At 39.5% G+C, this 25,019-nt stretch overlaps 1 protein-coding gene across 4 annotated transcripts in view; it reads left to right on the forward strand.

Annotated features, from left to right (window-relative positions):
* ARHGAP26 (Rho GTPase activating protein 26) overlaps window positions 1-25,019 on the forward strand; it is a 295,272-nt gene that overhangs the window by 182,733 nt on the left and 87,520 nt on the right. For all 4 annotated transcript variants that reach the window (XM_083353575.1, XM_083353577.1, XM_083353576.1 and 1 more), the window contains 3 exons: window positions 8,669-8,753; window positions 12,328-12,386; window positions 15,410-15,515. In XM_083353575.1, the coding sequence (XP_083209701.1) occupies window positions 8,669-8,753; window positions 12,328-12,386; window positions 15,410-15,515 (250 nt within the window). The remainder of the gene's footprint in view (window positions 1-8,668; window positions 8,754-12,327; window positions 12,387-15,409; window positions 15,516-25,019) is intronic.

Here is a 25,019-nt window from a genome sequence, read left to right on the forward strand (position 1 = left end):
AATTTCTTCTCATGAATGGTTGGAAGAGCTAATGTGATTTGGGATTATAACGGTTTTTATTTAAAAGGAAAAAAAAATCCAGGGATAAATGGGAAAAACTGAAAGACCATAGAGTGCAAGGGCATGAAAAGATAGAGGGGGGGGGGAGAAAGGAAAATTAGACATAGATAAGCCATTAGCTATCCAGTTCATCCTAGCCTTTGGGTGAACATTGTGCAATACCTGAAAAGAAGTTGCTTAATTTATATATATTTACCTTTACTTGCCACTACCTCTTACCCATAAAGCTCATTCAGCAGTAAAAATCGGTCCCCTTTACTTTCCTGAGACATACCTAGTGATGACTAGCAAAGATAAAGTCATTTGGCTGCAATCTCACTTAATCCTGAACTTTGCTTAGCAGGCCTCCCGAGGCTCTTTACAGATGTTTCTATTTTGCAAGCCAATGGGAACCTCATGAGCAGAATTTCCTTGCCTTCCAACAGCAAATGTCAGTCTGGCCTGAACCCTCATCTGGCAAAAGGTTTGTGGAGTTGTGAGCTTAAGGTCTACTGGGTAAAGCAGCTCAGTGGATAATTTGCCGAGCAAAAGGCCCATTATACAGCAGGGTGTAAACTTCATGTTCTCCCCCGCAATCCAAACAAAATGCAGCCAGTTGTAGGAGTGGCTGAACTTTCTCTGTCTGTATGTTGAGACAGATTTTTATTTTTATTTTATTTTAACGGGGCTGTGTCTAGCATGGTGCAACCCTGGGCAGGCATACAAGTGTACATGCCGCTCTGCCAGAAATGATTCATCTGCAAACTGTTTCACATAGTTTTGACACAGTGCAGATATGCTACTTATTATTAGCAGAATGTCTCTCACTCTGACAGGCAAGAGTGACGGGGGTGGGGTGGGGTGGGTGGGGGATGGCTTGTATTTCACACTCCCAGGGATTCCCTGCCAGGGGAAGCTGAGCTACCAAATGTGAAGCGTGGTAGAGGAAGCTTTGCTCCTTCTGCGGTGTAGTTCTCAGGGGCAGGATTGCATATATTTCCCTCTTAAGGGTGACTGTCAGACATGACCAAATGGAGGAAGAGGTAAAGGTCAGGAAATGAACTGCCCCTGCTGATGTGAGTGCTTGAACAGAGCCCCAGGTATTTGCTTCTTCTCAGATTAACTGCTAAGGGCCACCCGTTTATCATGACCATCAGATTTCAGTAGGTGTGGGACTTCCAGACGTCCAACTCCTGTCTTCGCCTCAGAGCTCTACTACACATTTCTTTCTTCCTCCCTTCTTCATCGTGCCAGAGGATGACAGAAACTGACTCTCTGTGGTTTTTGTATGCCTCTCTCTCTCTCTCTCTCTCTCTCTCTCTCTCTCTCTCTCTCTCTCTCTCTCTCTCTGTGTGAGAGAGTTACTGATTAACTTCGGATGTCTTATTCCAGTTTGTGGAGGCTGTTCGAGACTGAATGGGGCAAAACGGACTCATCCTGAGCAAGATGGCGTGACTGTGGGTATTTGAGCCCTGTGGAAACGAGATTCTTTCATCTTTGGTTCTGAATGGGGTTCTCCAGACTCAGACTCCGTGTGCAATCCGAGGGTCCTCCTGGATTTGTGATTCCTGCTCAAAGAGCAGATGGCAGCCGTGGCTAGGAGGGCCTTTGCACACCTTTGGATGGTGCACCAGTTCTGCCCATGCCTGGATTGGGAGGCTCTGTTCTGTTCACAGTTACCCAAGTCCTGGTAACTTCTCATTTAGACTATTGTAGCACATTCTACACTGGGCTTCTAAAGATCATTCAGAATCTTCAGCTGTTGCAGAATGAGGCTTGTGTGCATGGTAAATGGTGACAGATACATGGCGCACGTAACACTAGTTCTGTTGTGACTCAGGGCCAGCCTGTGGGCCCGACAGCCGGGTCCGATGTATCGGAGGACTCAGATGTGGGGGAGGAGGGAAACGAACCGGCTGATGATGATTTGGAGACTTTGCAGAGTCCTCAGCCGGGAACCTCTTCTCAGCTGTGTGAGCCCGAGAGTGCGGAGGATGATGACCCACAGCTGGCCCTGTTCAAGGACGCCCGACGCAGGAGGCAGACGAGCAGGGACAAACAAAGGAAGGCTATGGGACTCCTCGGGAGGAGGCACAGGGAGACCACGCCCTGAGCTCTCTATAAAAGAAGTGTTTGGGGAGGGGCTAGTTGCTGAAAGCAACTTTTTCGTTTGAGAAGTCAAGCTCTTGTATTTTTGTAACAGTGTAATTAAAACTTGGCAGAAGCCTTTTGATCTTGGACGCTTTCCAGACTCTTCCTTTGATTAGGGGTGCGAGAAGAGGGCTGGTTCAGAACAAGTTCTGCATGAGCTGCATTGGTTACCAGTGTGCTTCTGGGTGCAATTCAAGGTCCTGGTGGTTATCGTTAAAGATAAGTACTTGTAAACTACATGGCTTGGGACCGGGATACCTGAGGCGTAGCCTTTTTCCAAGAGTCTCTACCTTCCAACTAGATCTAGCAGAATGGGCATGCTGCAGATCCTGTCAGCCAAAGAGGGCCAGCTCTCAGGGACCAAAAGATGAGCTTTTTCTGTAGCGGTTTCTACTCTATGGAACATCCATTGCCCTTTCATCAGGCCCTAAAAATCTGGCTGTGTTCCTGAGCCTGTGTTAAATGCCCCGTTTCCTGGCTGTACTGCTAACTGGCCAAGTATCTCAGTGCTTGGTATATTTACTTTGTATATTTCTATTGTTTTAAAAAGTTTTTAGTATTTTTTTTATTGTGATGACATATATTGCATTAGATGGGTGGCTATAGAAATTGAATGAATGAATGAATAAGCAAACAAACTTTAAAATCAGCCCCGAAAAGAAAGCTGTGAGGCAGATTCATAAAAATGTGCATCCATGTCCAGCTATTCGGCTATTATATTAGATACGCCCAGTTGATTGAGCAACGTTTCCATTAAACCACATCAATTCTTTAACTGCTTCAGTTGCCCACAAATGATGTCGGTTCTTCTTTTATTTCTGAAAGGATACCTCCATCCTACACAATCGTTGTACCTCCATAGATAATGTTATACTGTTCCTGCCAACTGAGTCCTACACTCCTATTAAGTTGCTGGCAGCCGCAAGTGTTTATAGGCAGCAAATTGGAAAAAGCCCTTCAGTAGAGTTCCTTGCACTTCAGCTTCAAAATCCATCAAACAGAATCCCATGTGCTCTAAAGTGTGAGTGAACATGCTACTAATAAAGACATACAACCGTATAGCCTCGTGAACCAAAATAGCTCAGGATCTCCCTGGGAACATGCCAGCATATGCTAGAATCGCCTGAAAAAAAAACTTGCCTTACTATAATCGCTTCCTTCCTTCCTGAAGTTCTTAGGGTTCCATCTGGATAAAAAAGGGAAGGTAATTGCCTGTTTTCACAGAGCAGAACCAAACTAACCCTTCCTCAAATGGGCAGAGAATCACTGCTGACTATAGCCACCAGTTACAATTCTTTTGTCATTGTTGCAGGATGCAAAAGAATCCCCACATTGGACAGATCATGCAAACCCTCTGGGTGTTTTGAGACTTTTTCAATCGTCAGCCATTTCAGAGTATGGAGAAGGTATATCTCTCTCTCTCCACCCCCCCCTCAGTTATCACAAATTGGAATCCAAATTGCCAGTCCATATTCATATCGCTCCTTCGATATGATTGCCAGTCCATATCCATATCGCTCCTTCCGGCGCGATCTCAAAACCTTCTTTTTCAAACAAGCTGGCCTGGTCTGACGGGATGGGGTTGGGTTTTTATAAATAGTTTTAATTTTAATATGTATTAATTATTACGGGCATAATGGTTTAATCACTTTTTAATTTTTGTATTCTGTTTTTTATTATGTATTGCCCTGTTCACCGCCCTGAGTCCTTCGGGAGAAGGGCGGTATACAAATTAAATTATTATTATCAAATTAAATATAGGATTTGTTCCAATCCATGACCCCAAAAATAACAGAGCAAGAAATGTCTATTGGAGTCAAACTTTTTACCAAGAGGTACACAAAGCCTACCATGATAAAAGATAGTATAATATGGATTACAGGGGGGGGGGGGGGAATGAACAAAAGGGATTTCTATTGCATAAACAACAGGCAAATATTCCAGTATAAAAACTATGGAGACACACAGTTCAAAGAGTTCATCACATAGAGCAAAAGGATTGGGTCGTGCCCAAGGTCCACATACCACTATAATTAGCTAGCTAACACCCTCTAGGCCTGGAACTGAGGTAGGCATTGGCTATAGCATTCCAACAGAAGACATACCATGACCATCAGGCGTGGCGTATAAAATCCCAGCAGTCTCCACCTTTACCAGTTATGAGGATATCAATCATGCTCAGGAGCTATGTCACAGAGACTCTTAGTTGCTCCAGAATCCTCCATACTCAGCAATTAAACAAGAGATCGGTAGAAACAGCTCAGCCTCAAGGACATGTTGATCCAGTGCCCCTTGAGATCTCACATAACTGTATCGTACAACAATAACCCTCATCTGTGAGCTGCAAATGAAGCATCAAATATGAATTTACCATGGAAAAGAGTGAAGAAGGGAGGCAGAAGTTTTAAGCTGCTATGACAAACTCCTCAATTTTCCAACGGCAGAGCAGTGCCCCCTAAAACAACTACTGAGTTAACCCCTTGTTGAAATTCATTTTGCGCTTTCCAGAAAATAAAAAAGTGTGTGTTGGATGCCTTGTTTTCCAATCCTTAAGTGACTCTGGTAGAAGTTATGGATGTGCCCTGCATAACTGGTCTGGGTTCCTCTCATTCTCTTTATCTGTCAAGTTGCATGATAGCACTTGTGTTTGGCAATGATTCACTGTCTCCTTTGCTATTGCTTGTCTCCCTCACTGAAGACTTTAGTCCTCATTTAGCAACAACAATTGGGACTGGCAACTTGGTTAAGTGAAGGAGTTGCTAAGTGAAACCTCCGTTATGCTTATGATCTTACATCAACTTTGCTTTACAGACTTGTGAAAGTTGTTAATGCAAGGATTAGTCTCAAAGGTATTTTTTCATCACTATTGTAACTGAATGGTCATGAAACAAGGCTGTCATTAACAAGGACTGCAAAAGATAAACTAGAAACAAAAATTAAAATAAGCAAGAAAACGGTAAGAGAACACCTATCTGACCTTGATGGATATAAATCACCGGACCTGACAGATTACATCCCAGAGTTCTGAAAGAGCTGGCAGATGTTATCTCAGAACCATTCCACCATATCTTTCAAAACTCCTGGAGCATTGGAGAAGTACCTGATGATTGGAAAAGAGCCGATGTGGTTCCCATCTTCAAGAAAGGGGAAAAAAAACAACAGACCAAGGAAACTACAGAGCAATCAGTCTAACATCAATACCTGGGAAGATCTTGGAAAAGATAATCAAAAAACAGATCTGCAAATAACTAGAACCAAACAAAGTCATAACCAGTAGCCAGCACAGGTTTGTCAAAAACAGATCATGCAAAACCAAACTTATTTCATTCTTTGATAAAATGACTAAATTAGTAGACTAGCGAAAGGCTGTGGACATAGTATACTTAGACTTCAGTAAAGCATTTGACAAAGTAGACCACAACCTGCTGCTTAGTAAGCTAGAAAAAGTGGGATAGACAACAACACTATCAGATGGATCTGTAACTGGCTGACAAACTGTACTCAGTGAGTAATCCTCAATGGCACTACATTCACATGGAGATAAGTAAGCAGTGGAATATGACAAGGTTCCATCTTAGGCCCATCTTCAATATCTTAGGTTCCATCTTCAAAATCTTCATTAATGACTTAGATGAGGGAATAGAAGGGGAGCTCATCAAATTTGCAGATGACACCAAACTGGCAGGAATAACCAACACCCCAGAAGACAAGCTCAGGATCCAAAAAAATCTTGACAAACTTGGGCCCTATCCAGCAAGATGAGTTTTAATGTGGAGAAAAGCAAGGTTTTACATTTAGGCAGGAAAAATCAAAGGTTTAAGTACAGATTAGGTGGACCTGGCTCAAAAACAGCAACTGTGAGAGGGACCTTGGAGTCCTAGTAGACGATCACTTGACTGCGAGCTAGCAGTGTGCAGCAGCAGCCAAAAAAAGCTAATACAATCCTGGGTTGTGTAAACAGAGGCATAGAATCAAGATCACACAAAGTATTAGTACCGCTTTATAAAACCCTAGTAAGACCACACCTGGAATACTGCAACCAATTTTGGTCACCACACTACAAAAAAGATGTTGAGAGTTTGGAAAAAATTCAGAGAAGAGCAACTAAAATAATCAAGAGGTCTGGAGACTGAAACATATGAAGAACGGCTGCAGGACTTGGGTTTGGCTAGTCTAAAGAAAAGAAGAAACAGGCACGACATGATAGCAGTTTTCCAGTATTTGAGGGGCTGCCACAAAGATGAGGGGGTCACGTTATTCTCCAAAGCACCAAATGGCAGGACAAGAAACAATGGTTGGAAACTAATAAAAGAGAGAAGCAACCTGGAATTAAAGAGAAACTTTGTAACAGTGAGGACAATTAACCGGTGGAACAGCTTGCCTTCAGAAATTGTGGGCGCTCCATCACTGGAGATTTTTAAGAAGAGACTAGAAATGGTATAGGTTTTCCTGCTTGAGAAGGGGGCTGGACTAGAAGACCTCCAAGGACTCCTATTCTATTCTATTCTATTCTATTCTATTCTATTCTATTCTATTCTATTCTATTCTATTCTATTCTATTCTATTCTATTCTATTCTATTCTATTCTATTCTATTCTATTCTATTCTATTCTATTCTATTCTATTCTACTCTACTCTACTCTACTCTACTCTACTCTACTCTATTGACTACTGTATTTTCTTTCTCATGGGCAGTTTGGGATAGGTAGTCTTCTCAGCAGGTAGTCTATATCAGTGGCCCCCCAACCTTTTGGGCACCAGGGACCGGTTTCCTGAAGAGAGGTTTTTCCGAGGACCATAGGGAGCGTGGTTTCACATGCTGCCTGCCTCCCACAGATGGGGCTTCACTTGTTTGTGCCACCTGGTTTCTGGCATGCTGCGGACCGGTGCCTGTCCACGGATCAGGGGTTGGGGACCCCTGGTCTATGTTGAGCCAGAGAATGGGTAAGGTTGGCAGTAATAAGAAAGAGCAGACAGTTGTATGATTTTCTGTGGTGCTTCAAATGCTGCTGCTTATGCTTGTTTTCTGTTCCTGCTTCCCCTTGTCTTTCTCCCTCACACCTTTGGTTTACGTCTGGGATCACTGTGAAAGAGGCTGGTACTGCATTCAGTAACTGTCAGTTTGTTACTCTTATAAGGGCCTTATGGGAAACTCTGAAATTCCTGTTGGCAATGGATGAAGATTTGATAATTCACCCTGGTAGCTCCTGGTACCAATTCCATGATCATGTCCTTCCAAAACTACCAAAAAGGAAATTGGATAGCATTATTTGTGACATGCGAATATGGGATTATTTTAGGTCAGAATTACTATAATGAAGAATATTGCCAATTTCATCTTGATTTGTTTAAAGTCTCTTTTTCTCCTTCAGTTATAGTTTGGGGTTTGATTGATGGATTCCAGCTGTGGTTTAGCTGTTCCTGTGTGTGGTATTCTGGGCCTGTTTTGCCATGCTATTATGATACTGTATGCAGGTTGAAAGTATTGAATTGCTTTTCTCATCCTTGTTTTGCCTGAATTTTTCCTCCAGTTTACTTGCTAAGATTCTTCAAACTCTTTATGCCAAACAGAAACAAAGGTCCTCAGTTAAGGGACTTATTGGGATCAATTCTGGTGTTTTGGAAGAAACTGCAGATTCCTTCCTTCTTTCTTGGCCTTTTATACATGTCCGGACAGATAACAAACTGTAGTTTCAAAATACATCTTTCAACTAAAGGACCACATGTCAAACCAAGTTATTCTTTATTTCTACACACCTACATCCATATATGCAGCACCAAATCTGGGCTACCAAAATCTAGATGACCATTTGATGACATCATAAATAAAATTTTATATGTGTATGTATCTAGAATTCTGTAGCCCAATCTGGTAGTTATAGTTTAGTGTGTGTGTGTGTGTGTGTGTGTGTGTGTATACATATATGTTTTCTGAGGTTTTCGCGGGTGTTTGTATGTGGATCTTTGGTCATTCAGGTTTTTCCCCGCGTAGAATTGAAGGTGTAGGAGCAACGTTTCGACGGAATCCTATCCGTCATCCTCAGGCTGGTGGCTTCAGCTTCCTTCTTCTGGGAGAAGCATGTGGTAGTGGCTGTTTGTTCCTCTTTTTTAAACTGCCAGAGGGGGTGTGTTCTGTGGGTGGAGGTGTGCTCTGATTGGGTGGGGGATTAGGTGTGTTCTGATTGGGTGGGAGTGTGTTTTGAATGGTGGGTGTGTTCTGAATGACCAAAGATCCATATATATATATATATATGTATGTATGTATGTGTGTAGATATAGATGTGTATATGTTTATGTATGTGTGTGTGTGTGTGTGTGCATGCGTGCACACACACACACATCTCAATCAATCAATCTCTGGTCCAAATCGTGGATTTTTGCACCCCAAATATGGTAGACCTCAATAAACATATGGTGAATATTCTGGAATAAGATTTTTCCCCTTTCTTTATGGTCTCATTCTTGCCGCTTTTCTTAGATCCCAAAACTGCTGAGACAGAAGATGACGTCTGTGCAGAATGGGAAGTTAAAACAATCACCAGTGCATTGAAAACATATTTAAGGTAAGTGAGGAAGCTTTTTAATGTGTTTACAAGAACTCTCTGCTTTTCCGTGTTATTCTTCATGAAGGATGCTTGAACTTTGCTTAGAGTCTCATTTCCTAGCTGTTTCTTTTTATGCTCTTGTTTGAAAGAATTCCATTTGTTACTCAATGTTAGTATTCTGTAATGTAAAAACTAATGGCTAATCATTCCTATCAAAAAATATTTATAAGCACAATTTTCTAAAACTTCACTGCAGTACATCTCAGAATTATTGCCAAGATTTCAGTGTTAACTATCTCCAGCAGTATTCTGATTTTCAAGCAGCCATTCTGTAAGGTGTTATGATGTTTCAGGCGTTGAAAGCAACTCTTCTCCACCTCCTGAAACTATCTTACTTCATGAGGTTTTACAAGAGATAGAGACTTGGTTTGAGTTCAAGTCATAGTTTATTTTTTGGGACGCGGTGGCTCAGTGGGTTACAACGCTGAGCTTGTCCATCAGAAGGTCGGCAGTTTGGTGGGTCGAATCCCGAGTGCCGCATAACAGAGTGAGCGCCTGTTACTCGTCCCAGCTTCTGCCAACCTAGCACTTCGAAAGCACGTAAAAATGCAAGTAGAAAAATAGGGACCACTACGGTGGGAAGGTAACAACGTTCCATGCGTCTTTGGCATCTAGTCATGTTCAGCCACATGACCACGGAGACGTCCTCGGACATCTCTTCGGCTTTGAAACAGAGATGAGCACGGGCCCCTAGAGTTGGAAACGACTAGCACGCATGTGCGGGGGAACCTTTACCTTTACCATAGTTTATTTATGGTTGTATTTTGAAGTACATGAAGAATATTGCTGAAAAACCTGGTTATTTGTAGGGATAGATGATGTCATTCTATGGAGCACTAAAGCTAAAGGTAAGTCCAGCATGGTTCCTAGTAGCTTCACATGTAGATTTCTTAGTAACAATGTAGAAGTAGCCCAAGGATTTTTATAATTCTGGCCATTCTCTGGAGTTTTTCCATCATCTACTAATCAGGTCTAATCATTCTTCGTTTCCAAGTCCAGAGAAGGAATTTAGGAAGCACTACTCTAGGAAAATCAGGAAACTATGGGTGAGAGGGATATTATGCCAGAAGCATGCTACTTCCTTTGACACTTTCTGAGGACAATGTAATTTATTACTGTTAATCATGCTGCAATAAAGATAATACAAAGATTTATTTGGCAGCTGGTCATAAGCCTCAAGTGTAAGGAAGAATAACCAATAATCTCTTCAGCTCCTATCTAGCTGTTCTTTTCTACTCTTTCCACATTTTGATAGGCTTTTTTTTAGAGCTGGAATAAATCATTTGGAGTTGTGAAGAGAAGATCCTAATCTTAACAGAGCCTTTTGTTGTTAGCAAGTAACAAACTAGAGGCATTACTTATCTTTGGTGAGAAGGATAGTTAATAAAAGTTGAAGATTTTCAACCTTATTATATTCCCAGAAAATGAGTGAATTTCCCAGTGTATTGAGTGGAGGGAAGCTTAGCTTATGCCAAAACACTTTATGGGGAACCTGGGTGGTTTACAGGAATAAAACCCCAAATACAAACCGAATATACACCTACACTCTTGGCAGCAATATTCATACAAACTACTTCACAGGACCAATATCAGTCCAGGGTCCTCAGGTCCCTTAGCAAAAGCATGTCAAGAAGGAGTATTTTGAAAACATTTTGGACAATAATTGAAGCTGGTTAGTAATGTGAATCTATTTTGGTCAATCCTGCCCTTTTGCTGTTCCCCCTTTACTTTCGCTGTATTTAAAGAACAAGCCCAGATACCTATTATTGCTCATCCTTCTCCTAAATATCAGTAATTAGGAGAAATAAGAGCACTTTTACATCCTGTAGTGGTGAGGAAAGTAACAAACATATGAATTTGTGGTAATCTTGTAATATAACCTACAATGTAACCCGAGTTTAAATTAAGTCTCATTAAAAGTTTGATTCATGTTTGAAAAAGCAATACATCAGACTTTGGGTTAAACTCAGCCATTCCAAAATATGAAACCTCTGCTACTCTCTTTTATAGATTGACTTGCATTTATGGTTGCTTGCTATATAACAGATATTCATGTAAGCTTCACCTCATGGACCAATACATTGGCATTCTCCTGTGGAATTTGCTGACACAACCCAGAATCCTCTGGTCCCTTTGTTCTGGGGATCCAAAACAGCACCAAACCACACTTTAATGTTGGCTTGGCAATTTTGTTGTAGTTGTTGGAATGCTGTGTTTCATTTTCTACCGATATATTTTTTTCAGTTATGCCAGGAATTTTCTTTTTTCTCTCTCAAAGCACAGTAGTCGGCTGGATTATCTTGGGCAATCTTGGGGCATACCGTAATGTTCTTTCTGGAGACCAGTGGTTTCCTCATTAGTATTGTAAATGTTAGTTTATTGGTTGATAAAAGACTTGGGGGATGGTTTGGTTATCAGTCAGCTCAATGTTATCCATTATCTGCAAATAAATCTTCCTCCTTGCCACTCTACAGGAAGCCATGAAGAAGAAATGGAACAAGTCTCTACCCTAAGATATTTCAGGAGATAAATTAGTTCTGTGGATAATAATTTAGCTGATGAAATTCCTGTAACCTAACCTCAAGTAAAAAATTTTTTTAAAAAAAACACTTGTGTATTTTTTAAAATCAAGGAAGGCTCCTCTATTGTCACATCATTGATCTGAATTTATAATTCTGCTTGTAATACAGCTAATTACCACAGAACTTTACAATTTTTTTCAACAGCAACACTGAATGCTGAGTCAATGTGTTCAGTAAAGACATGCCATTGTATACTGTTTCTACAGTATGTAAGAGGGCTTAAATGAAACTATACTCATATTGTAGATCGCAGTTCTCAAGGATTATGTGTAGATATGAATTCACATCTTCACAAACTTTTTGTTACCACAGTATATATGAAATTTATACTGCATCTGTGTATGGGTGTATGTATGTATGTATGTATGTTCTTTAAACATTTGTATCCTTGGGGTAGACATCTATAAAAGTGCACTAAAATACTGCCATGTTTCATTTAATGACTTTTTTTTAGAGAAAACACACTGGTAGCACAGGAATGCTTAGTCCTTCTATTGAAATTTTACTTATTATATCTGCTGACCTCTGGCCTTTGATGCTGGTCTGTTCCATAGTTTGATTATCCTGCTACAAAAAGCAATGTTTTCTAATGTAAAAGAATCAATATTATACTACTTTTGAAAGAAATCAACATCTTTGTTTTAAGTAGTTTATGTGGTTATGCAGCTGCCATCATAAATATATAGAACTGTTAACCTGATATCAAGCCACTCAGTATCATTGAAAATCAGATGGCATACACATTTAATAATCCAACAATAAATATGACTGCATTTTTGAATGAAAGGAATCTTTTTCTTTCTATCCCATTCCTGCAGTATTAATGATGCTTTTCCTGTGTTAAAAATGGATACAGTACGTGACCTATAGAAGGCTTTCAACTGCAAAAAGTATTTTTTTGCCAAGTATTTTATTGTTCTGATCTGTCTATCCTTTAATTTGTATTCTAGAATGCTCCCTGGGCCACTCATGATGTATCAGTTTCAAAGAAGCTTCATCAAAGCAGCAAGTAAGCAATCTGTGACAATTCCTTTGAGGAAGCTATTTAAAAAATATGACTGAGTGCAGCAGAACAGATATTAGGAAATTCTGTGGATATCATGTATAAGAGTGTGTTAACTAGAGCTTGATCACATTAAGTGTGATGAGATAGCATGGAAACATTGCTTATCAGAAACATAGAAGGGGCTATTTTTAATAACTTGAAATTTTATAGTATTCAATAATTGCAGTTATTCATGGGGAAAATGACTCCTTTAATTGTAATATGAAATCTGACAAGAAATCACTCAGACGTAATCCAGGTGATGCTATTTCATTACTTATGTTTTATACTAAATTTAAAATTGAACATTAGAATTTCAGGCTGTATTCAGGCCTAATTCTTTTGAGGTCATGGGAAATGACTTTCCCCTTTGCCTTCTTTTCAAAAAACAAGCTGTTTTCTGCCACATATCCAATTTTCTTTTTTAAAAATCCACAAGTGAAGCTTTGTATTGATATAAGTGTGGGAGCTGGAAGGATAGTATAAATTAGGTCACATATTAATATATTCATTACACAATATATATTTTTGTTGCTACTATTGCCATGGCTACTGCCTCTGTTGTATGAAGTTATCCTGTTTTGTTCTTTCAACCATGAGATAGTTACTGGCTCTTGGCTACTCCGTGAGTTAATCAGGACTGGAATCTCCCGAGTTCAAATAATGAGTTTTCTGCCATGTTATCCTGCCCTCTGCGGTATGGATATTTGGACATTGCACCTGTGTCTTCTAAACTCCTGGAACCGCATTCCATCAAAACTCCACATATTTAGAACAGACTGTAGGAGTTCACTCTTGCAAAAAAATATTAATTAGTCCTCAGTGACAAACGCTATGCAGCATCGAAGCATTGGGACATCCATAAATAATAGCCCATGAAGACTCTTGAATGAGAAACCTAGATATGATAAAAACTCAGAAATATCTGGGAACTTAGCTTTTAGCTTTGCAAAAATCTTCCATTTTTAATAGCTTACCTGTTGGGAGATGGCGATTCTCTTCGGAAGCAAAGACCACAAATATGGCAACAGAAATTAAAAGTTAATTGCTCTATTTGATTGGATTACAATGAACTATTTTATGATGAGAATAAGTTAGTCACCATAATAAACTTGTGAATGTTCACAGTGCTTTCCAGGACATTGTTCTGATCTATTCAAATACTCTGGAGGTTAAGTCAGTACTATTATTTTCATATTCCATATGATGAACGACTGATAGGGAGTGGCTTGTCTAAGTGATTTCATAGTAGATATGATATTTGAACTGAAAATTCCTTTTCAACCTTTTTAATCCCTTTAAAACACTAGCTTAGTGGAAGGACAGAAACACATACAAATCATTTAACTTTTATCTCTTGTATTCTGCAAAAAAATAGCTAGCGCTTGATTGAGGGAGGTGGCACTATGTACAAACAATGGAAAGGATTATTAAAGATAAGTTAATGCTTTTCCAGACTCCTGCTAATGCTAATGCTTGGAGATGGAATAACCCTGCATTGATTATGCAGAGGAGTAGAAAGGAGGTAACTGTGTATAAAAGAAAGAAAAACTGCACACAGACACCTGTCCAGATGAGAATGTTCCAGTGCCCCCCTCCCCAATTTTTCAGGTTATCATAGAAGCAATTTCATATTTATTATTTATTTTAATAATGTTTTTGTAGAGGTTATGAAAGTAAGACAATAGGAAGGCTGCCTATAAATCAGGCCAGCGCTACATACCTCAAGACGAATAGCCCTGCACTTTGACAACTCATAAGCAGGATATGATTGTCCTATATCAGTTTTGTTCCCCTGGAGCTGTGTTGTTTTTTTTTAGAGGCAAGGGACTTTTATTTTGAAACTACTGTTATTGTTGACAATTGACCATTTCCCTCTTGCTGAATATCTCTAATTGGTTTTTCAATTTTCTAAATGCAAGTGAGGGAACTAAGATTGTATATGCCCCAGTGAGATGTACTTGAAGGACTTGTAAAAAAAAGTCTGGGATTTTATCTTTTTTTGCTTTTGCCATGGGAATAAATAGAGAAACAATAGATAAAACATGAGAGGGTTGTTGCATTGAATGAAACCGGTGAATGCTATAGAAAAACATGTTCCTTTGCTGTAATTGCAAATGTAATTCCATTTGTTGTAAGCATGCAAATAAAATCATGTTATACCTTAAAAGTGATTAGGTTGCTTTAGGTTAGTCAGGTTTTGGCTACAACAGTTGTCACATCTTCTTCCACTGGAACTGGAATTGGGATAACAAGTCCCATTATTTCTCTTGGGATAATCCACCCCCTGTTGAGTTAAAAAAAAGTGATTTTAACTGCTATTGCTATCTTCCACTAATCCCAGTAGTTCACTATGAGTACAATGAGTCGGCTATTTTTCTATAACATATAAGTAGTAGCATTTGTAAAATTCCAACCCTTTGGGATTGATTATTCAGACACTTTTATATCATAAAAGTGATATAAAAGCACCTGAAGGCAGGACAAGACACAATGGATGGAAACTAATCAAGGAGACAAGCAACTTAGAATTAAGGCGAAATGTCCTGACAGTTAGAACAATTAATCAGTGGAATAACTTGCCTCCAGAAGTTGTCAATGCTCCAACACTTGAAGTTTTTAAGAAGAGACTGGACAACCATTTGTCTGAAATAGGGTTTCCTGCCTGAGCAGGGTGGTGGACTAGATGATCTCAAAGGTCCCTTCCAACTCTGTTATCCTGTATTCTGTATATTATCAGGCTCTGTCTTCAATATGTAGTGCTTTCCTAAGATAACATTTGAGGTTCTTAGAATTTTAAAGTTATTTTTAAATGGATTTGTAGAATCTTACAGTCTTGATATAAGTGTTTTTTGTGGATGGGGGCACGTATACATACTGTATTAGTATATAGTTAAACAAACTTGTAGATTTCAGCTTGCTTTGTGTCGTTGGTAGCTGAATCATAAAATCAAACTCCACTAAAAGAATATTTTGTCTTGCTGCAGAACTGGAGAATCAAGAATCCAGAATTTCAGAGATCCATAGCTTAGTGCACAGACTTCCAGAGAAAAATAGACAGATGCTCCATTTACTCATGAATCACTTGGCAAAGTAAGTATCCTGTTTTTCATAAACCTTTGGCTTTGCTACTGGTTTCAAATGGAAAAGAAGTAACTTAAAAGTATAGATAATGTTCCCAAATCTCCAACTCTGTTGTCTTGGCAGAGGAGTAGGGTTCCTACTCATTCCCTGGCATGATCAAGAAGTGACTCAATTGGATTAGTATTGATGATCCATCCCAACACAAGCTCTTGCTAGAAATGATTTTAGTAGAGCACCTATTTGTTCTGAATGTAAGCTTGATAGGGCTCGCAACTTGGGCGTCCTCCTGGATTCACGGCTCAGTTTAGAAGATCATATAGGAGCCGTGACCAGGGGGGGCTTTTGCCCAGGTTCGCCTGGTGTGCCAGTTGCGACCCTATCTGGACTGAGATGCCCTACGGACAGTCACTCATGCGCTCGTGACCTCCCGTTTAGACTACTGCAACGCTCTCTACATGGGGCTGCCCTTGAGGACCACTCGGAGGCTTCAACTGGTGCAGAATGCGGCCGCGCGAGTTGTGATGGGGGCTTCCCGATACACCCATGTAACACCTCTACTCCGTGAGCTGCATTGGCTTCCGGTTGCCCTTCGGGTGAGATTCAAGGTGCTGGTGATGACCTATAAAGCCCTTAATGGCTTGGGTCCGGGTTATCTGAGGGAACACCTGCTGCCGGCATCAAGCTCCCTTCGTCCCGTGCGCTCCCACAGGGAGGGCCTTCTCAGGATACCGCCGGTTAAGGAATGCCGGCAGGTTATTCCTAGGGGAAGAGCGTTCTCTGTGGGCGCACCTGCCCTCTGGAATGATTTAACCGTGGAACTTAGGACCGCCCCCGATCTGCGTTCCTTTCGCCGGGACCTGAAAACCTGGTTTTTCGATCTATCAGGCCTGGACTGAAGGGGTTTTAGCTTTTTAAATATTGTTTTAATTGGGCTTAATTAATTTAATGTATTTTAATTCTATATTATTTTTATATTGTATTTTATGCTGCCCTGTAAACCGCTCTGAGTCCTTTGGGAATAAGGCGGTATAGAAATTTAAATAAATAAATAAATAATACCAAAGTTGGAATCCCAGATATAGTACCTCTTCAGGTTCTTTGCAATCTATATGAAATATATTTGTGGTATTAGACAGTTTTCTGTAATTGATAAAAAAGTCAAGGTTGCGTTCCTTATTTTTGGAAAAGGTTCAGACCTGTAAGACACTATAAATTACAGAGATTGCGCAAAATTGAGCAATAATAGAAAACGGGTAGAGCATTTATACCTCACAGACTGCTGTAAACATGAAAGGCATAATAAGTGTGATTTGTACTATATTGATGTAGAAGGAAGCAGAATATAAATTAGATGGAAAGAAGGATGGATGGATGTATGGATGGATGATAAACAGACAAATGAAAACTCATTTTAACTGTTCAGCCTTTCTATAGCAGCATTGTAAAGCACAAACATATGTGTCATTTTCATGTAATGACACTTGGGCAGTTTTCACTTGGTTTGCTTAGCAACTGGGCAATATTGAACCTATTTAATGTTTGGAAAAGAGACCTACAGAAAATATCAGTACTGTAGACTACAAATTTGAGGAAAAATCCAGAAGGTGGTAGCAATCCATACTCTTATTGCTGCCAGGATAACTACATAGATGTATCCATGTGGGAACCAAAGGTTGAGCTTTACTTTTGACTTTACTTATCTTTACCATTGTACTAATCCTGTAAGGTAGGGTAAAGGAAAAAAGAAAGGAAAGGTCTCATGCCTTCTGACACAAAATCAAACTTAATATGAAGGATGCTGAACTTAAATCAAAAGCATCTATCTTTTCTTCCTCTATGAATAATTCTATGTATTTTGCTCTCCTAAGGTTCTATTATCCACCATGGGAAATTGTGCTTCTTAGATTTCTCCTTCCCCAATTAATAACTGCTTTGGGTGATTTAACTTCATAAAATTGTTGTGAGGGAGAAGGATTTTAAATCCCACTTCTTCCGTGACAGTGTCCCAATACATTTGTTCAACTCAGAGGCTTCCACAGAGTTTGATCTTTCTTTTAGAAAGATGATAGGAAGATTGCAACCTTGTGACACTCCATATGCATGTACAAAAGGGGCAGAGCTTGTGTACTGCAATGTCATCTGGTTGGTTTTGTCATTGGGCTTCTCTTTGCCTACACCTACAAAATGCCAAAGATATATTCACGTTATATCTACTGATGAGAGTCTTGAAATGGAACTGGGGAGATTCAATCTGAAATTCAGACACAGATTCAGACCCGTTTGTTTATTTTTTCAAAAGTAAAGCAAACAAATGGGCTGTCTGTGTATCACTAAGGCTGAGAATAGGAATACAATCCTTTAAACATGAGTACTTCAAGCAATTCATTAATAAACCAACTCTGCTTTGTGCTACAATTTCTACAACATATTGTTTTCCACCATTCCTGCTATTTATAGTAGTTAGATATATTGCTCAATCAAGATGACTATGTTGCTATTCGCTGATCCGGGATACTCTCTAAAATCCAGTATTGCCTGGAAATTCCCACAGTATTCTTCAATCTTTTAACATCTCATGGTAGTTAACTGCGCTTTGGCGTGTGTGTCTGTGTCTGTGTCATTTTATTAAAATCAATGTTTTAATATAAACTTAACTGAAATATGTAAAAATTAAATTGCATTAAAGTTGGGGAACAACATTTTCATACTTCCACAAAGGCAAAATTGGGTGCCATGAGGAAAATGCATATTTCTGGTTTGAAATTAATTGTTTTTAAATGCAGCATTTTTAGATTAATAATGGATAAGTAGTAAAATTGTATAGTAATGTATTCATTGTTTACTCTTTTCACCCAATAGAAATTTTGCAAGAAATTATGGAAAGAGGCTCAGGAAGGTGTATGTCTGTCCTTCAGTAGGATAATTGTCTGAAAGCAGAATAGAAGCAAATCAAATTTGGTGAGGGAAATTAGCAAAAGAAAGATCAAGTTGCAAAATGGACCAGATTTGATCATAGGAGTATAAATAGCTTGTTCTTTGTTTCTTAACAACACATATACACAATTCATAGATATAACATGAAGGGAAATAAAAAAACACACAAAAATATAAGCTATATGTTGTCACCTGTATAGGCAGTCCATGTAACAAACATCCCAAATTATGTCGGAAAGGAGTGCTTGTAAAGCACTTCTGCCCATTGTAAAATGTTGCACCGCCACCCTCTCCCGTAGTCATATGACCATATTTCAGCTGTCTGTTAATCTTTTGCACTTACGACTAGTTGCTAAGCACCCTGTGATCCTATGGTTGTCATTTGCAATCCTCGCCACTGATTTCCCCAGAATGTCAATGGGGAAGCTGGTAGGGAAGATTGCAAGCAGCTGCTTCCTGCCGAGAGGGCTAGATCTGCCTGGCAAGTAGAGGTCAGTCCCTCTACTTGCAGAAATGGGGCTGCAGAAATGGGGCCCGCATCCCAAAGATTCAAATACCGTTTCTGCAGCCTGACTGAGGTATTCCCTTCTGCACATAAAAAAAATAATTTCTAGCCTTCAGAATGATGGTGTTTGTTAGCTTTCCAGCCCAAGGAAGGCTGAAAAGCTAGCAAACACCATCATTCTCATAATCATTTGGAAGGGCCTTTCTCCAAATTTCGCACTTTGGAGAAGGAGTGTCCCAAAAATCACAAGAATGAATTGAATTGAATTGAATTTATTAAATTTATATGCCGCCCTTCTCCCTAAGGACTCAGGGCGGCTCACAACAATAAAAAGTTAAAAAAACATAAAATACCAAATCTAAAAAAGAATTAAACAACAAATGTAATAAATACATAACAATTAACCCAATAAAACCAAATTTAAAACTATAGTCAGTCCAGGCCCGATTGTTGGAACATCCATGTCTTCAGGTCACGGCGGAAGGACCGAAGGTCCGGGGCCATCCGCAGCTCTGGAGGCAACTCATTCCAGAGGGTTGGCGTGCCCACAGAGAAGGCTCTCCCCAGCCGGCATTGCTTAGCCAACGGAACCCTGAGGAGGCCAGCTCCTGTCCTGGTGTTCTGCTTAATGATCATGTGGTTGTTTAATTACCACAATGGGGAGACCTGGGATTGCAGTCATTGAGCAAGTGGTCACATGGGCATATCAATTAACAACCATTTCGATGAATGACCACAATTCTGTCCCAATTGTGGTAGTATGCCAAGGGTTATTTGTTGTATCCACTTTAGCCTAAGTACACACAGAATAGCTTTGTTATCCTGTGTATTTAGGTATATTATTGCAATTAGTATGTCAATTAACTTGAAGGAATATTATCAAGTCCATATAATGATTTGTAAAAAAGGTAGGGAAGAACGAAGTGTTTTTTTCCTCCCCCAAATATAATTTGTCATCATTCTTGTGTAGCTTAGAATTTCCCCTCTAATGTAATCATTCCTTTGTTTCTGGTTTGGTACATGAGGCATGACATTTTTACAGTTGCCCTAGTTTCTGTGGGTTTTGGTTTATTTCAAAGCTAAACTAAGGCAGTGGTAGAATCAGCATAGCATCAGTGATCCGAAATGTTTGTGTAACCAAGCTGCTTGCCTAGTGTTGATTGTGTTTAACAGAAATCCCTTGTGGTTGCCATTTGAAGGCCAAGCATTTTAAGGCTTAAGATCCTGTGGCCGGGCTTCCATTTGTGAACTGTTCAAGCTTCCATAATTTTCTTAAGCCATTTTATTTTTGCCCAAAGAAACTGAGGAGATTCTCTTTTGGGCCCTAAATTAAAGCTAAACTGTTTATGTAACAATCCTAAGAATTTCTTCAGTAGGATGTCACATCCTTAAATTTTGCTAAAGTAACCAAACCATTCTAAATTTTCTCTTCCTGTTGCTTTCTTGTTTATAGATGTCTACCTAATTTTAATAGCTGCTTTTTTAGTCCCCATATTTTATTTTTCTCCACATTCTGCCATGGCGCTAACTTTTATTTTTGTATATTTTTCTTTTCTAATAAAAAGCAATGGCTCTGGATTATTTGATGGGTATCAACTGTTTTTACAACATCTTAACTATACATCTAATGCTGATTTTAATTTTTGTTAGCATTACCTACCTTCCTCTCCCAGCCATCTTGGATTCCCTGCTATGATTTATGTCCATGAAATAAAATGTAAGGAACATATTTCCTAACTTAGTTAAAGGTCAGCAGGCTCTTTCTGAGAATTTGTTTTTATCAATAGACTATATCTAATGAGTTTGTAAAGCAATATGGAACATTGCAAAGATTTTCATAGATTGTTCCTCCTCAGTTTAATTGTCTTTTAGTTGCTGTCCATTAGCCTGTCATCTCTCTTGCAAAGTGATCAGTATTCACTGGAGTGAATACTTCATTTTCATTTTATGTTTTTATTGCTCTGAGAGAATAATTCATTTCACTTACAAGTTCCCATTCTATGTATTTAAATAGTATGTGACATAGTATTTTTAATCTACCATCCCATAAAAGTCTATAAAGCAAAAGATATTGCAGTACTGTATATCACACAGAGCTTATAGCAAGCTCCTTAACTATTTAAAGCTAAAGTTCCTGGTTTTATCTTTGTTTAAGTAAATTTTGAGAAAAATTAATAAATCTCTCTGTTTCTCTAATTTTCTCTAGTTCTCTCAGCAGAAAATACATGTTGTGTTATTAGAATTTTACATATGGTTTTAAAACATTTTTATAATCTCTTAGTTTATTATGCTATATTATGCTTAAGTAATTTGGTACTATTTCTCTCATTATTGATCAAATGAATCATGAACAAGTATATGCCAGTCTAAAGGAATTATTGTATGAATCAATCCAGATGCTAATCAAAAATTCAGAGCTTCTTTTTTGTACATCAGATTTCCAGCCAAGGAAGATAAATATGTTAGGAGAATAGGGGTAGGGAGGCATGTTAAAAATCTGCATGAGTTTCATAAACTGAAGAATAACTTTTGTTGAACAACAGATGCATATCTGATGAATCCAAAATCTATTTGGATTTGATTTTGTGTAACTGAAGCTTCTCAGTGCTTTTCAAGGGCAGTCCCATATAGAGCATATTGCGATAGTCAAGGTGCGAAGGTGACTAGGGCATGGGTGACTGTCAGATTCCTGACCCAAGAAAGGCATATCTGATGCATAATTTGCAGTTGCTCAAAGGTCCTCCTGGCCACGACTGCTCCTACTCCTCAACGAAGAGTCATGAGTCCAGGAGAACTCCCAGATTACGCACTGGGTCTGTCTGGGCCAGTGCAATTTCATCCAAGACCATAGATGGTAGTTCTCCACGGATTGAAGAACTCCAAACCAAGAGCCATTCTGTTTTGCCACTCTTCAGTTTCAGCTCTTTGCTCCTCATCCAGGCCCTAACAGCCTCCAGGCACTACAAGAGGGAGGTCACAGCATCACTTAACACACCATGGTCTGAGACATTCCACTGGGTGCCATCGGCATATTAATCTCTCTTAACCTAATCTACATGGTTCTTATGGCCATACAAGAAAAGGAAATCCCCAGGTAAGCTTCTGGGGAAAAAGAGAGAAATTAATGGAATAATTAATAATTGTCCGTAATCAGGACAAGATCAGTTCATTAGAGCATGTAGACTTTGAGACGATAAACACTAGATGCCCAGATTTAATATTTCCCATGTAAGGATTTCAGATCTGATGGCCTGTAGCTTCTAGTAGCTTTTGGTACACTCTGGATCAGTTCCTACCTCCCTACTTCCAGTGACTAAAGCCTAGTGAATTTGCTTCTCCCTAAAAACAAATCGAAACAAAAACAAAAAATAAAATAAAATAAAATAAAATAAAATAAAATAAATGAATAAAATAAAATAAAATAAAATAAAATAAAAATAAAAACAAAAAATAAGGGACGCGGTGGCTCAGTGGGTTAGGACACTGAGCTCATTGATCAGAAGGTCGGCAGTTTGGCAGGTCGAATCCCGAGTACCGCATAACAGAGTGAGCGCCTGTTACTCGTCCCAGCTTCTGCCAACCTAGCAGTTCGAAAGCACGTAAAAATGCAAGTAGAAAAATAGGGAGCACTACGGTGGAGAGGTAACAGCGTTCCATGCGCCTTTGGTGTCTAGTCATGCTGGCCACATGACCACGGAGACGTCCTCGGACAAGTGCTGGCTCTTCGGCTTTGAAATGGAGATGAGCACCGGCCCCTAGAGTCAGAAACGACTAGCACACATGTGTGGAGGAACCTTTACCTTTACTTTAAAAACAAATCATGATAGCTCCACCTCTTCCCCTAAGATATGAATTTAGTTGTGGGTAGAGGAAATGCAAAGATGGATTCAGCCTTTTTTTTTTTTGCTCCAGGGTAGTACATCTTTCTAACTAGATCTCTGTTTGTGTAATATTAAACATACTTTCTTTTGAAGCCTCCCCTGTATATTTCTTTCACCCCTGGTGAGGGCAGTGGATGGTTGTGATCATTCACATGAGCCATTGTTAAAGCCCTCATGCAATATTCAGTCTGGTTTGAGGTGAACAGAAGGGTATATATTAATCTTTAATTGGGATAAATAATTCTCTTCATCCTCTTCCTTCTTCCAAAAATATAATAGTTTACTACATTAAGCTGTACATGAGTCTATGTCAGCATATTCTTACATTCAGAATTGAATACATTCATGGTATATATAAATGGTATATAGAACTTGTAGTATTCTGTTTTCTTGAGTTCTTTTATGTATACTTTGGGAAGGTTACCAACACACATGTTGGGCATGGTCTACCGAAATATATATATATATATATATATATATATATATATATATATATATATATATATATATATATCCAAGAGTTTCTATAGAATATTCATTTATTTATTGGTTGGTTGGTTTCATATTCCAGTTTCACAGCCATACGTGCCATAAGATTTGAGAAGAAATGCACAGCTTGTGCATAGACCCCAAGAGTGACATTAAATGATTCAAAGCTCCTTTCTTCTAGTTTTACTGGTATTAATGGACAAAATATGTACTTGCACTATGGTCTTCATGCTAAAATCCTGAAATGTTGTATAAGTTATACATGAGGATTGTAGATATTTGCATAAAGTATGCATGCCACCCACTTTTGCTTGAAAAGTTGTGTATTGCTAAAATTTGGCACATATTTTTTTAAATACTGATCCTGAAAAAGAAAACAATTGAAGTGGAAAAAATTTGACTTTGTGCAATGTGAATCCATAACTATCATTGTTAAACTGCTGAATCAAAGTTGAAAATATTGTATTCTTTGATATTCTTCTTAAAAGAAATCCATTGCTGCCAATTCTGCATTTCACTTTTCTTGCCCTTGGTGCAGACTGGACTCAACTGATCAAGTTATAGAGAGTAAATTAATATTATGTGTCGAGGCCCAGGTGGTCAAGGTAGGACTTACAAAGGTGGTCAGTATAAAGTCTTTCTATTTTGTATGTATAGTGCAGTGGTGGTGAACCTATGGCATGCATGCCAGAAGCGGCATGCGTGCCATCGCCCCAGCCCTGCCTCTCCCCATGGCCCCCTCCTCACCAACAGCCCCTTCCAGAGGAGAGTCACACCCGGGCACTTCCCGTGCAGAGCAGAGCAGCGCAGCCAAAGACATGGCAGCCAGGCAGCAGGGACAAGACTCCACCCTCATGCACCATCGCATGCAGATGATGCTGTGGAGTGCGGGCGGAGGGTGTGGCTGCCATGGCGCTACAGGTCCGCCATGGCGATGTGCTGTGGTGGGCCATGGAGGCAGTAGGTAGCCCTGCGGGTAGACAGGGTGGGGCAGGCAGGGGCCAGAGCAGTTTTTGTGCACTTGGTGTCTAAGAGGTTTGCCATCACTGGCATAGTGTATGTCTGGTCTATGGAAATGAGGTCAACTTAGGGAGGTGGTCAGTGTAGGGAGGTAGTCAACTATGGATGTTTTACTGTATGTTGAAACAGAACTCCTTTTAGAGAAGCTATTTTAGTGTTAGAGAGAAACAATAAAAGCATTTCTTCAAGCCAAACACATCATTACGACTGTTGCCATTGTGCAATGTAAAGGAAAAACTTTTATCTAATAACCAATTCTTCTGATGAATATTGTTCATCTATCGATGTGCTGGTGTAAGCCATAAGGTTAAAAAAAAAAGCTTTTCAGGAGCAGCTCTATTTGTTTATTTGAGGTGATGATAAAGGAAGTTGCTGGAACATAAAAATCCATCTGGGTTAACAATCCTGGTTCCACTAAACACCAGACAACCAAAATGGGATGCAAGCAGTTGTCGACATGCAACTATTTGTTTGGTGACCATTCAAAGTTGTAGCAGCACTGAAAACACTGATCTACTGCTGGTACTCACACTTATGACCATCACAACATCCCCACGGTCATGTGGTCAAAATTTAGTCACTTGGCAATGGTGTGTATTTACAATGGTTGCGCAGCGTCTGAGAGTCACGTGATTGCCATTTGTGACCTTCCCAGATGGTTTCCAACACGCGAACTCAATGGGG

Source organism: Vipera ursinii (assembly GCF_947247035.1).
Source record: "Vipera ursinii genome assembly, chromosome: 2".
In the NCBI taxonomy this organism is placed as follows: Eukaryota; Metazoa; Chordata; class Lepidosauria; order Squamata; family Viperidae; genus Vipera; species Vipera ursinii.